General features: G+C 36.5%; 1 protein-coding gene across 1 annotated transcript in view; it reads right to left on the bottom strand.

The window, feature by feature from the left end:
* The window catches only part of DPP6 (dipeptidyl peptidase like 6), a 1,272,214-nt gene that overhangs the window by 696,900 nt on the left and 560,697 nt on the right, over positions 1-14,617 (bottom strand). Inside the window, exon 3 of the mRNA XM_053713807.1 lies at positions 174-272. Within this exon, the coding sequence (XP_053569782.1) occupies positions 174-272 (99 nt within the window). The remainder of the gene's footprint in view (positions 1-173; positions 273-14,617) is intronic.

Below are 14,617 nucleotides of genomic sequence, written 5' to 3'. Positions count from 1 at the left end.
AATACAGAAAGCTAAAAGGGCTGATAAAATGCACCAATAGTTTTAATACATCTAGAGGAGTACATCAATCTTAATACTTTAGGTTATTAGGTAAAGATATAATAAAGCTGATTTCATTATCTACTAGAAAAAAACGAATATAAAGATTGATAGACAAAGCTGTTCAGACTCACCATTTATCCATTTCGCTTCAGGATCACGAATTGCAAACTCCCCACTGACCAAATCTTGCAGTGATACCTTTGCTTTGAGTGACAGACTATTATCTTCAACTATAAAAAAAACACAAACACATACAGGTTATTCTTCATAATGTGAGATAAAATAAGCCATATTTACATACAGATAACGTGTGAACAGCATAGCTCTTCATCTGTTTCGTTTTAATGCAATTTTTAATGCTCGAGCCACATATACAAATATTTAGACAATGAAGAAGAAATAACATATTTAATAGAAAAAATAGAAATATAATACAAAATGTAAGCTTTTGCAGTTTAAAAAGCCTGCTATGTAATAAGCTATATTTTACTGATTCATTTAAGGACAGTGTATTCTGGCAAGCAGCTGAAAAATTTGCTACATGAACACATTTTTAAATGGGCTAGGATAATTTTTATCTTTGAAAAAGATAGATAATCCCTTTATTATCCATTCCCCAGTTTTTCATAACCAACACTGTGATATTAATTACGTTGTATCTAAGTTTAGGCAAATGGACCCCTTATTTCCGTTTTTTTTTACAGGTTTGCATTTTAGCCAATCAGTGCTGTCTCATAGCTGTCTCATAAGTAACTCCATGGAAGTGAGCACAATCCCCAAAACTTGAAAAAAGTGTTGCGAACACTAAGTAGCAAATCTAGGGGGCACAAGTACAAATATGTGTATCACGAATATCCTTAGTGTGACCCTCTTCCTCTCATAAATAAATTGATATAAATACACACCAATGACCATAGGGCATATACAATGATATCACAATATTAAATGTAATACAACATAAAAATATAAAATATGCAAAACACAGTGGGTCCTAATTGACTCTTATCTGTTCAAGATGTCAGTCCTTAGGAGGTTCCAAAGGTATAAATGTCCTTTTGATGTTGGTATTCCTCCTGTGTTATTCAGATGATGTATCATATGTTGGTCACACCCAATGTGGAGTCAGCTCTTTGCCAGGTCAACAAAGTGGATACAAACTTTCACTGTGAACAAGAATCACAAAACAAAGGCGCCTCCTAGTGTGATATAGTATTGACAGATGGATTATATATAGATGGATTATTTAACAGATAGCAACACGTTTCTCAGACTACCGTCTGTTTCATCAGGTTTCTCATGAAACAGACGGTAGTCTGAGAAACGCGTTGCTATCTGAGTCATTTGTTGACATCTGTATTTTATATATACCATCAAATTGTGGATCTTTTTATTATATCTGAGAGTCTGAGCTTTTTTACCCATTGCAGATACCGGGGTGACCAGTAGCCTTGCTGTGCCAGTGAGCGGGGACACTGCTCCCAGTTCCCAGTCTGTCTGACTTAGCACAATTGGGTGCTGCTCCACTTGTGAGTATTCATTTGGCATTCATATAATCCATCTGTCTATACTATATCACACTAGGAGGCGCCTTTGTTTTATGATTCTTGTTCACAGTGGAAGTGAGCACAATTTTATCTATATTGCACACATGAACTAGCGCTGCCTAGCTGTGAAAAACTGTCAAAATGCCCTGAAAAAAGAGGCGGCCTTCAAGGACTTAGAAATTAGCATATGCGCCTAGCTAGGTTTAGCTTTCAACAATGAATATCAAAAGTACAAAGCAAATTTGATGATAAAAGTAATTTGGAAAGTGGTTTAAAATTACATTCCCTATCTGAATCATGAAAGTTTAATTTTGACTATTTTTAAATAACAAACTCAAGTTAAAGGGACAGTCTAGTATAAATTAAACTTTCATTATTCAGATAGGACTTTTAATTTTAATCAACTTTCCAATTTACTTTTATCATCAAATTAGCTTTTTTCTCTTGGTATTCTTAGTTTAAACTAAACCTAGGTAGGCTCATATGCTAATTTCTAAGCCTTTGAGGGCTGCTTCTTATCACATGCTTTTTAAATCTCTTTTCAACACAAAGAGATAGAAAGTACATGTGGGACATATAGATAACACTGTGTTCAGGCACAGGGGGTTATTTAAGATTTAGCACAAAACAATGCTACATTTAAGACAATAGATAATAAACAGTCACAGTCATGTGATCAGGGGGCTTGAAGAAGGTTCCTAGATACAAGGTAATCACAGAGGTAAAAAGTATATTAATATAACTGTGTTGGTTATGCAAAACTGGGGAATGGGTAATAAAGGGATTATCTATCTTTTAAAACAATAACAATTCTATGGTAGACTGTCCCTTTAAATAAGTTGTTTGTAAATTATTTAATATAATGTACTATGACAAGCAGTTGATACAAGTTCATTTTAGTCAAATTTGCTACAGGAACACAGTTTCTAATTTTGACCCTTGTTTACATTGCATTTCTACAATAAAATACTGTAGTATTTATATTTTCAGCATAGGTAGTGGTTTTAATAGGCAAAAATAGTTATTTCAATTGATAAAATAAAGTTAAAAAATGTATTTGTAAATAACGTAATACAATCCGAATGGTACAATACTGTTGATCACTCAGAATTCATTAAAGAGACATGAAACTCAATTTTTTTATTTCACTATTCATAAAGCATACAATTTTAAACAACGTTCCAATTTACTTCTATAATGTAATTGACATTCTTTGTTGAAAAAACTGCAATACACATGGGTGAGCGAATAATATGAGGCATACATGTGCAGCCACCAATCAACTGCTCCTAAACCTACCTAGGTATCCTTTTCAACAAAGGATACCAAAATAACTAAACAAATTAGATACTGTAAGTAAATTGGAAAGTTGTTTAATATTGCATACTCTCTCTGAATGATAAAAGAAAAAATGCAGGATATGTCTCTTTAAAGAGAAGAATTTACATTACAATGTTAACTGAGCATTGAGAAGACTACATCCTTCTATAGTTTCTTCTGTTTGTGTATCCATCATACCAGAAATCTTTTGTATAAGCTTATGTTTTAGTAGAGATAGACTTGCAGTGGGCTGCTATTTTGTATCCCTTATGGCAATATGAAAACATATTAGTTTTGAAGAAATGTCTCTGATGAATAATCTTTGCTGTTAAATAGACATTAACTTAAAAAAACTTGTGCATATATTTTTAGCATTTTAAATGGATATTAAAAGTAGCAGGAAATACTCAGGAAAGGATGCATTGTTTACTAGTTAAAGGGACAATATACTGTAAAATTGTATTTCCCTTAATGTTTCCAATGATTTGTTATACCAGCTGCAGAGTAAAAATGTATGAGAAATTGCTTATTTAGGTTTATTGTTGTATAGAAGTAGCTGTTTTTGTTATTTGAAACCACAACCCATTAAAATGGTTTGAGCTTGCAAGGAAACCAGATTCCCTTAATATATAACTTTCTGTACACACAGATGCTTCCTTATATTAAATCTGTCTGTATTCTAAAGCCCAATACCTATAGAGGGAACAAGCAAGCAAACAAACTGGCAACCACACAAGGGTGCACAGGCCTTATGTAATCTCCCTAGACACATACAAAACACGGAAATGTTTGGCTGTGGATAGGTACCCAGGAGGGAAGAAACCTTGACGTGGTAATTAACTCTTCAATGTTTTGCTTTTAATCTTAGCTGTGAACTTGCAAGTGAGTGCCAGACTTTCTGTGTGTGTGTTGTTGATTGATTTTTTTAATTTTCCCTTTAGACTTTGCCCCGAGACTTGTCTGAGGTTAACTGCCTGGGTTTCTGGAGGCTGTGCAGCTGGCTCTGAGTGCTATTGACACCCAGGGCTGTGCATTTTGCCGGGACATTGGATGTGTACCTGGTCTGGTTTGAGAGTGCTGTCCATTTCCGTGTTTTGTATGTGTCTATGGAGATTACATAAGGCCTGTGCACCCTTGTGTGGTTCCCAGTTTGTGTGATTGAGAGCATGCATTCATTGTTTGGCTGTGGATAGGTACTCAGGAGGGAAGAGACCTTCCTTGACGTGGTTCCTGTACTTGACCTTTTGGCCAGATGCGGTGAAATTAAAATGAGGATAAGAGACGAGGAAGTAATAGTGTATTTTCTTATCAAAAGATTATCATTTCAAATGCACCTTAAAGGGACACTAAACTCAAAAATTTTCTTTCGTGATTCAGAAAGAGAATTCAATTTTAAACAACTTTATAATTTACTTCTATTATCTAATATGCTTTATTTTTTAGGTATCCTTTGTTAAAGAAATAGCAATGCACATGGGTGAGCCAATAACACGAGGCATCTATGTGCAGGCACCAATCAGCAGTTACTGAGCCTATCTAGATATGCTATTCAGCAAAGAATATCAAGAGAATGAAGCAAAATAGATAATAGAAGTAAATTAGAAAGTTGTTTAAAATGGCATGCTCTATCTAAATCACGAAAGAAAAAATGTGGGTTTAATGTCCCTTTAAGTACCTATAGCTTTAATATTATTTTATCTTATTTGTTGTTCATTGCTTGATGGATCCACTGTTACAGGTATTGTTCACTTTATATTTTGGTCTAGCCTCTTTGATTATTTAACCACTTGGTACAACAGCAACATTATACAAGGACTTTAGTAAAAAAAAAATAAAGAAAAATGATAATCTTTCAGTCTGCAGTACATCAAAAACCTTAAAAAAAAAAAAAAAAATCACCTAATTCCATCTGGAGCCGGAATGTTATTTAAATTGATATATCCAGTTTCCTTCATATTTATAATTTAAAGTCAAACAGGTTATTGGGGTTGCAAGCTATTTACATTGCCTCTCACATTGGTTACTTTCTTGTTTGTATATATATAAGTGTGTGTATATATAAGTGTGTGTATATATAAGTGTGTATATATATAAGTGTGTGTATATATAAGTGTGTGTATATATAAGTGTGTGTATATATAAGTGTGTATATATATAAGTGTGTGTATATATAAGTGTGTGTATATATAAGTGTGTGTATATATAAGTGTGTATATATATAAGTGTGTGTATATATAAGTGTGTGTATATATAAGTGTGTATATATATAAGTGTGTGTATATATAAGTGTGTGTATATATAAGTGTGTGTATATATAAGTGTGTGTATATATAAGTGTGTATATATATAAGTGTGTGTATATATAAGTGTGTGTATATATAAGTGTGTGTATATATAAGTGTGTGTATATATAAGTGTGTATATATATATAAGTGTGTGTATATATAAGTGTGTGTATATATAAGTGTGTGTATATATAAGTGTGTGTATATATAAGTGTGTATATATATAAGTGTGTGTATATATAAGTGTGTGTATATATAAGTGTGTATATATATAAGTGTGTGTATATATAAGTGTGTGTATATATAAGTGTGTGTATATATATATATATATATATATATATATATATATATATAATTTATTTGAAGCATTCAAATACTTCATGCTAAAAGCATTCCTTTATTTGTTTGAAGCGCCTGAGGCAGCCCACGGCAGAACGCTATTTTTCTGAGAGGTGATGTTTCCACCTCTTAGCCAGTAGCGTGCTAGCTATCCGGCTTGGCCCAAGCTGGGCCCGCACAGCTATTGGCTAAGAAGTGGAAACGTCACCTCACAGCAAAATAGTGTTCTGCCATTGGCTGCTTGAGGAGTTCAGTGCAGCGAACGCTTCAAACAAATAAAGGAGCTTTCAGCATGAAGTATTTTATACTTCATAACTTAAAGTCCACTTTATTTGTTTCGATGGTAAATCCTAGCGGTTCACACACGCTAGGATTTACCATCACTTTAATGATTGGCATTACCTAATTGATCGATGATTGCTATGTTTTACGTTTTTTCTATGTTGATGAATTGTAAGAGTTCCAAATTTGTAACAACTTCCAGGGAGTTTCAAAATAAACACTACACTTTTATACATTAGAGGGACATTAATTAAAATGTGTATTGAAAAAAAACGTTAAAAAAAACCTATAGTTAGCAAGATTTTAATTGTTTTGCAATCCAGGGACATACCACTTGAAAAAAAAAATAATGAAAGTATAGTGTAAAGTTTTTTATTACATATGACGAAACATTTGACGGGGTATTTAATTTTGAGTTGAATATCCCTGTAATTTGTGTTGGACAAGCGTCCTCACCGTCTGAACATGACAACTTGCAGTTGCAACACGCAATAATCAATTGTGCTTTTTACAAATCTTTGATGATTTGCAGATGCAATGGCACACAAACTGCTCATATGATTACAGGTAAGGCCTATAAACTCACATACATTTAACCCATTGAATGCTAGAGAGGGAGTTGCAACATTTTTGGCAGTCAAGTGCATCTGCATTCCCTAGTATATTTCAAAGACCAGATGCTAACAACTTTGTAGTGACTAAATCTGATTTGCATTGTAAACCTAGAAATAACATTGGCACGGGGGTAATATTTTTATGCCAAACAATTTCTGCGTTTCTAACAAAACTCTAAATCAGGTCATTGGCAAGTACCGAGAAAAGAAACTGTGCCAAGAAGTATAGTCTAAAGAGAGTTGAGTTAGGAAACATCTGTATCTCTACAACAGACCAGCTTGCCAGTTCTAATTAGCAGTGATTTATATTTAAAACAAATTCTAAAGGCAGGGCACATGATCATAAAATTAAGGCATTTATTTAGCATTAGTAATTTGTAAACAATAAAAACATCAAACAACATTTTTGGTCATCAATATAATTATAAGAAACTATAATTTAAAGAAACATGAAACGCTAGTTATGTGTTTCTCCAATGAATCTCCATTTCCGTGATTGGAGGTTTACATTTTTTTTATTTTTTTTTAACACCAGTGGTGTATTATGGCCTAGGCCAGGGATGGGGAACCTTGACACTCCTAATGTTTCAGAACTACATTATCCATGATGCTTAGGCAATCTAAAGTCCAGTTGAGCATCATGGGAAATGTAGTTCTGAAACATCTGGAGGGCCAAGGTTCCCCATCTCTGGCCTAGGCCAACAAGCACACAGAACCCTCCTGCTCAGAGCAGGTATCACAGGGAAGTTTCTCTTCTGCACACTGCCTATCCAGTGCAGTAAATCTGTTAACAATGTAAAAATATGTGTGCTCTTCATTGAGCTGGTTTATAAAAGCCATTTTTAGAATTTTATTGTAGAGGAAGGCTGAAGGCTAAGGTACATTTGTAAACTAATGCTCTCACCACTCTTCACCCCCACATCCAAATTCCACTGTGGCCATGTGACATCTGCTACAGAGCCAAGTGTGCAGGAAAGAAAGGTGAGTAAGGTTTCAGCCTTCATCTTAGTGTGTTTTATTGCCAGGAGGTCAGACCTAGAGCCAGCTTGTAATGTCTTCTCTGATAACCCCAACCCTCTGTGAGTGAGAGGTGTGGATGTGTCACAGACTAGTGCCTAAGGAATTTTTTTACTAGCTGTAACAGTCAGCTCAGGAAAATAGTTAGCCAAAAAAACACTGAATAGATTTATAAACTATTGCATTTAAAAGAAATTTAATAGCTGTCTACTAGTTTTAATTGTTCAGTTACCCATATATTTACAGGACCGTATCTAGGGGCGGGCAGACCGGGCAGTGACCTGGGGCACAATAAGAGGCAGTGGGGAGCACTTTAAAAAAAATGTATTGTGTTAAAGTGGCAGTGCTTGCTTGCTTGATAAACTACTGGTATAGCAAAGGTTAAAATACACAGATCACAATCATATAGATAAATATATATATATATATATATATATATATATATATTTGAAAGGAAGCTGTTATGTTAATTGGCTGCATTGGATGTCAATCATACTAATGGAGCAACATGATCAGTAAGGGGGAGTGTTAAGACTGGATAGCTACTTAGAGCTAAAACTGAAAGTAAAAAGGAGAGGAATCACAGAGAAGAAAGCAGTCTTCTATCTCATTGATCTGTGTCACTAAAGAGGTGATGTTTTATGCATATGACAAATTATTCATGGTCTTTACATAATTATATGTACAGATTTTTTTTGTTTTACTGAGCTAATTAAAAAAAAGGTACTTTATATAAATTGGTTTTCCACATACTAAGGAACAGGTTTTCTGTTAAGGACTGTTGAATTTAAAAAAAATCTTTTTGACATTATGCCTTTTTTTTGGTATTTATTTACTTATTGTTTACATGGGTGTGTGTATGCGTCATTTACTCCATAATAACAATGGCAAGTTTTCACAAACTCACATGTGAGTGCTTGTTTCTGCTATTACTGCCTGAGTGTGCGTGTGTGCCTATCTATCTCTGCCTGTGTGTGTGTGTCTGCCTATTACTGCCTGAGTGAGTGTGTGTGTGTGTGTGTATGCCTATCTATCCCTGCCTGTGTGTGTGTCTGCTATTACTGCCTGAGTGTGTGTGCCTATCTATCCCTGCCTGTGTGTGTGTGTGTCTACTATTACTGCCTGAGTGTGTGTGTATGCCTATCTATCCCTGCCTGTGTGTGTGTCTACTATTACTGCCTGAGTGTGTGTGTATGCCTATCTATCCCTTCCTGTGAGTGTATCTGCATATTACTGCCTGTGTGTGCACATGTATCTGCCATCTATCCCTACCTTTGTGTGCATGTATCTGCCTATTACTGCCTGTGTGTGTGTGTAACTTCCTATTACTGCCTGTATATGCATGTATCTGCCTATTACTGCCTGTGAGTGTGTATGCCTATCTATTCCTGCCTTGTGTGTGCATATCTCTGTCTATTACTGCCTGTGTGTGCATGTGTCAGGATATTCTTTGCTTGGACTATATTTCTTTAAATAAATTCCACCAATCATAGGCTTACGGCCCCTTTAAATCCTTCGCGCTCTGACAAGTTAGTGCTTAGTATTTGTAATCTATGCTACGTGCAGCAGCTTGCTACCTGAGCTCTATCTTAGTATCCTTGGATATTTACAATTTAAACAATTTGCTTTATTGCTTCCTACTTCAGGTCATACATCGAATCCTACACTATTACCTGCCTGTAAGGAACTGGAAGCCGTACACCATCGGAGTCATGCATAAACTCTCTGGCAAATTCGAATGTCTCTTGATCATCTCTGAAATCACTACAGCATAGAGAGGTACTTTCGTTTCAAACTTACTTTGCTATTTTATTCCTCTGCTCTCTACAGACGACTGATATTGCAACTCTGTATGTACTGTGCCAACGCAGCTCATACTGTGACAGACTGTCCTATTTTACGCAGGAATAAAAAGAGTAAGTTCCTCAATTTACATAATTGCCAATCCCAAGAACATACACAATCTTACTGTAAACTTTCTCTTCTATTACAGTGGGACCATAGAAGGCTGAAAACCAATGCCATTATCGATTCAGGGGCTTTTGGGAACTTTATCGATGTTACAACTGTTGAGTACAATAAAATACCCACGGTGTTGAAAAAAATACCTGTGTCTCTTCGAGTTATTGATGGGTCCACAATTAGTAATGGTCCCATCACACATCATACAATCCCATTACTGGTCACATCAGACAAGGGTCATACAGAATACATAACCTTTGATGTTATACCCTCTCCTCATTTTTCTGTTGTGGTAGGACTTCATTGGTTACGATTACATAACCCAACTATTAACTGATCTACATATCATATAACTTTCACTTCCTCTTATTGTAGTAATACTTGTTTTCCCCAACAAGTACTCCTGCATTCAGCCTCCACTGAAATATCCCTACCCGAACCCTACAAGGATTTCACAGAGGTCTTCAGTAAAACTGAAGCTGAAAGTTTACCACCACACCGGATATATGATTGTCCCATAGAATTAATTCCAGGAGCTACTATACCAGTTGGACATATATATCCATTGAGTCAACTTGAACTCGATCATCTGAAAGAATATCTCCAGGACAATCTATGTAAAGGGTTCATCAGACCATCTACTTCTCCCGCTGGTGCAGGGATGTTTTTTGTAACGAACAAGGATTCTACGATTAGACCCATAATTGATTATCGGGAGCTTAACAAACGAACCATAGAGAACCGATACCCTCTTCCGTTAATACAGGAATTGATTGAGAGGTTAACCAACGCGACCATCTTTACTAAACTGGACCTCAGGGGTGCGTATAATCCGATTCCCATTAGAGAGGATGATGAATGACTAACAGCATTCAGGACCAGGTACGGTCTTTTTGAATACTTGGTTATGCCATTCGGCCTTTGCAACGCCCCAGCCACTTTCCAACATTTTATCAATGATATATTCAGGGATCTGCTTGATATATGTATGGTTGTGTACCTGGATGACATTTTAATATATTCAAACAACCTTGAAGATCACATCAAACACGTACGTTGGGTGTTAGCAAGACTAAGGGTACACAAATTGTACGCAAAGCCCGAAAAATGTTCATTCCATAAAACTACCATTTTATTCTTAGGATATACTATTTCGCCTGTTGGTATACAGATGCAATCTGAAAAGGTGGACGCAGTTAAAAAGTGGCCGTTCCAACGACTAAAAAAGATTTACAAAGATTTCTTGGTTTCTCGAACTATTACTGCAAATGTATCAGACATTTCTCTAAAATCACCAAACCTCTTACACAAGCAACTGGTAATTCTAAACCTTTTGTTTGGAGCCCTGAACTCACCAAAGTTTTCAATCATCTCAAAAATTGCTTTACAACAGCTCCTATACTCAAATTTCCAGACACCAATTTACAGTATATAATGGAAGTAGATTCCTCAGATCACGCTATTGGAGCTGTACTATCTCAACGAAAATCTTTGACTGATCCATTACATCTCTAAAGTCATGACCTCAGCTGAGAGAAATTATGCTATCGGTGACAAGGAAATTACTAGCTATCCAAAAATCTCTCGTATTCTGGAGACATTTGCTGGAAGGAGCAAGGCATCCAATCATAATTTATACAGATCATAAAAATCTGCAATACCTGCAAAACAATAAAACATTATTCGCAAGACAGGTACGTTGGAGCTTATACTTCTCTAGATTCGACTTCCACATAATCTATCGCCCCTGCCAGTAAAAACGGTAAGGCTGATGCTCTCTCTCGTCAACTATCTTATCCTACAGGATCATCTACCCCAACATCCATTATTCCCACTGAACGCTTTATTGGTTTGATATCTGATTTACTCACTGAAATTATAAATGCCTCTCGGCAACCACCTCAGCTTTCTGGCAATCATTTAACCAATAGAGATGGATTATATTATTATAATGATAGAATCTATATACCAACAGACCTCAGACCCAAACTACTTGAACAGCATCACGATTCTCCTATGGCTGGACATCCTGGAGTAAAACGTACTTTAGATCTCCTTTCCAGATCCTATTGGTGGCCAAAAATGAAGACTACGGTCAACGAATATGTATAATCCTGTACCATTTGTCAAACTTAAAAAATTGATAGAAGGGCTTCATACGGACTACTTATGCCATTACCTATCTCAGACAGACCCTGGCAACAAATCGGGTTAGATTTCATTGTCGATTTACCCCCATCTAAGAATCAGACCACCATTCTGGTTGTTATAGACACTTTCACGAAGATGGCTCATTTCATACCGTTCCATAAATTACCTACATCATCAGAAACAGCCACTTTATTCCTTGAAAATATCGTTAGATTACATGGTGTACCATCCATTATAATATCAGATAGGGGATCACAATTTACATCCAGGTTTTGGAAAAGCCTATGTGAATCCTTAAAGATCAATCATTGCTATAGTAAGTCTTTTCACCCCAAGACCAATGGACAATCTGAAAGGTTACATCAATGGTTAGATGAATACCTAAGGTGTTTCTGCTCATATCAACAAAATAATTGGCTTCAATTCCTACCAATGGTGGAGTATGCCTACAATAATCTAACTAACTCTTCTACAAAACTATCACCGTTCTATGCTAACTACGGTTACCATCCAACATTTCATACAATTTCTACTACTCCCTCTGATTCTCCTCTTGTGGATGAATTGAATAATTTACTCCTGGATAACTTTAGATTCATCAAGGAAAACATTACCAAAGCCCAAGCTTCACAAAAAGGTCACTATGATTTACAAAAAAAACAAGATCTATATAGAGCATGAGCTCTATATAGATCACGGGCCGTGATCTATATAGAGCTCATGCTGATGCGTAGGTATCCTACGCATCAGCATGAGCATGAGCTCTATATAGATCACGGCCCGTGTTAGCCGCAGCAAACAGGGGGATGCACTTGTAAAACTACATACTGAGTCCTAAGTTGCGCATAGAGGGGAGCCTATTAAGTTAGGTCTCTCTGTGAACTTCTGGAGGCCTCTGGTGCACCTGGTATCCTGCTACACATGATTAAGTCTGGTGGGTGACCATATTGACCCCACTCTGCCTCTATAGCATCAAGGGAGATGCTACAACGAATGTGAGTACCCATTCCCTCTACTTACTTACTCACACTTGTCAAAACGATACTAGGCCATATAGGCACCTCTGTCTCTTTGCATTATCTAGACACTGGATCATCAAACGAAATTGGTCTCCTGGGTGACTAATAGAAATCCCAGACTGTCATAACTGCACCAACTGAGGTGCTTCTCCAAATGTGAGTGTATACTGATCTTCCACACATATATTCATTTTGGATCAGACAATATTGGGCCATGTGGCGCATCTGTTTGTTCTTGTTTTTTTAGATTTCTGCACTGGATCCCGGCCTGGGTCTCTACAGATAGCTGCCTATGTCCTATCAAAAGACATCTCTACTGCCACCATCATTATAGGACTCTCTGTCTACCCACAATTTGACTGACACATTTTCTTAGTGGCATCCACACTAGAGTATTATATTTTATTTTTTGTACACACTGTGTATCCTTAGTGGCTTGTCATATATATATATATATATATTTATTGTTTAATCGTCTTATAGGAGGGGTCTGGGAGCTGGAATTGCTTAAAATTTATATTATTGCTGTCTTTGTATCACACTGTGTTGCCCTATCCTACAGGAGCCCTACATACATATTGTTATAATATATGTGTTGATATATGCGCACATACTAATATCCATTACGACTTGGTACAATCCTCACTGAGGGAATTAATAGTTGGTCAATTATTAACAATATAGTTCCTACCAAATCTGATAGGGCGCCCCCTATCTTCGTTTTTGCACTATGATTTACGTTGGAGAAAACTCTCCACCTACCAGGTGGGAGACAAGGTTAGGTTGTCCACTAAAAACATAAAACTACAAGTTCCCAGTAAGAAACTTGCTCACAAGTATTTCGGTCCTTTCCCGATATCTAAAATAGTCAACGAGAATGCAGTCACTTTAACCTTACCTTCTACCTTAAAGATTCACCCAACCTTCCATGCCTCCTTGATTAAACCATATTCTCCAACTAGATCAGTTAGCCCAGTCTTGCCACCTTCTATGACAATACAAGACTCTAATGTTTAAGAAGTTCATTCTCTCCTGGACTCCAGGTACTGCAGACGTACTTTGCAGTATCTGGTTCGATGGAAGAACTTCTCAGATGACGAAGACAGTTGGGAACCCGCTGCCAATATCAACACCCAAGACTGGTCTCACAATTCCATAGGAGGTACCCGGACCAACCCAGGCCTCAAGCTGTGGATCAGCTTGCTTGAGGAGGGGGTCCTGCTTGGAATATATTTCTTTAAATCAATTCCACCAATCATAGGCTTACGGCCCCTTTAAATCTTCCCGCTCTGACAAGTTAGTGCTTAGTATTTGTAATCTCAACTACGTGCAGCAGCTTGCCACCTGAGCTCTATCTTAGTATCCTTGGATATTTACAATTTCAACAATGTGCTTTATTGCTTCCTACTTCAGGTCATACATCGAATCTTACACTATTACCTACTTGTAAGGAACTGGAAGCCATACACCATCGGAGTCATGCATAAACTCTCTGGCAAATTAGAATGTCTCTTGATCATCTCTGAAATCACTTCAGCATAGAGAGGTACTTTCGTTTCAAACTTACTTTGTTATTTTATTCCTCTGCTCTCTACAGACGACTGATATTACAACTCTGTAACTGTTCTAACCAAGCCGCTCCAAGGTGACGTCACACGCCACTCACTAGTTCAGACCAACAACGTGGAAGGAAAAACTCTGCCTCTATTACTCTTTAACCAGAGTATTCCGGTCAGTGAGCTACAGCTGAACCTCTCTCATAACTCAAGTAAGTGTGACTAAACTGTCTCGCTATACAACTAGCTGTGAAGTAATTTATCAAAAGATTCTTTTGACCTACATTTGCCATTCAGTGAACTGTGTAATTAATCTTTTGTGCCTACCTTACAATTTATCCTTCCCAACCTCTCCACGGTAGTTTAAATTTAGTGGATTAAACATTTCACATAAATACACTATCATTCCAGATATCACTCGTACCTATAGTGCTTATCTTCCAAGATAGTGAAACAAATCATACTATTATTAAAGGCAAATCTCCA

The sequence above is a fragment of the Bombina bombina genome, chromosome 5 (genome assembly GCF_027579735.1).
Source record: "Bombina bombina isolate aBomBom1 chromosome 5, aBomBom1.pri, whole genome shotgun sequence".
Lineage (NCBI taxonomy): Eukaryota > Metazoa > Chordata > Amphibia > Anura > Bombinatoridae > Bombina > Bombina bombina.
This window is presented reverse-complemented; position numbering and strand designations above follow the sequence as displayed.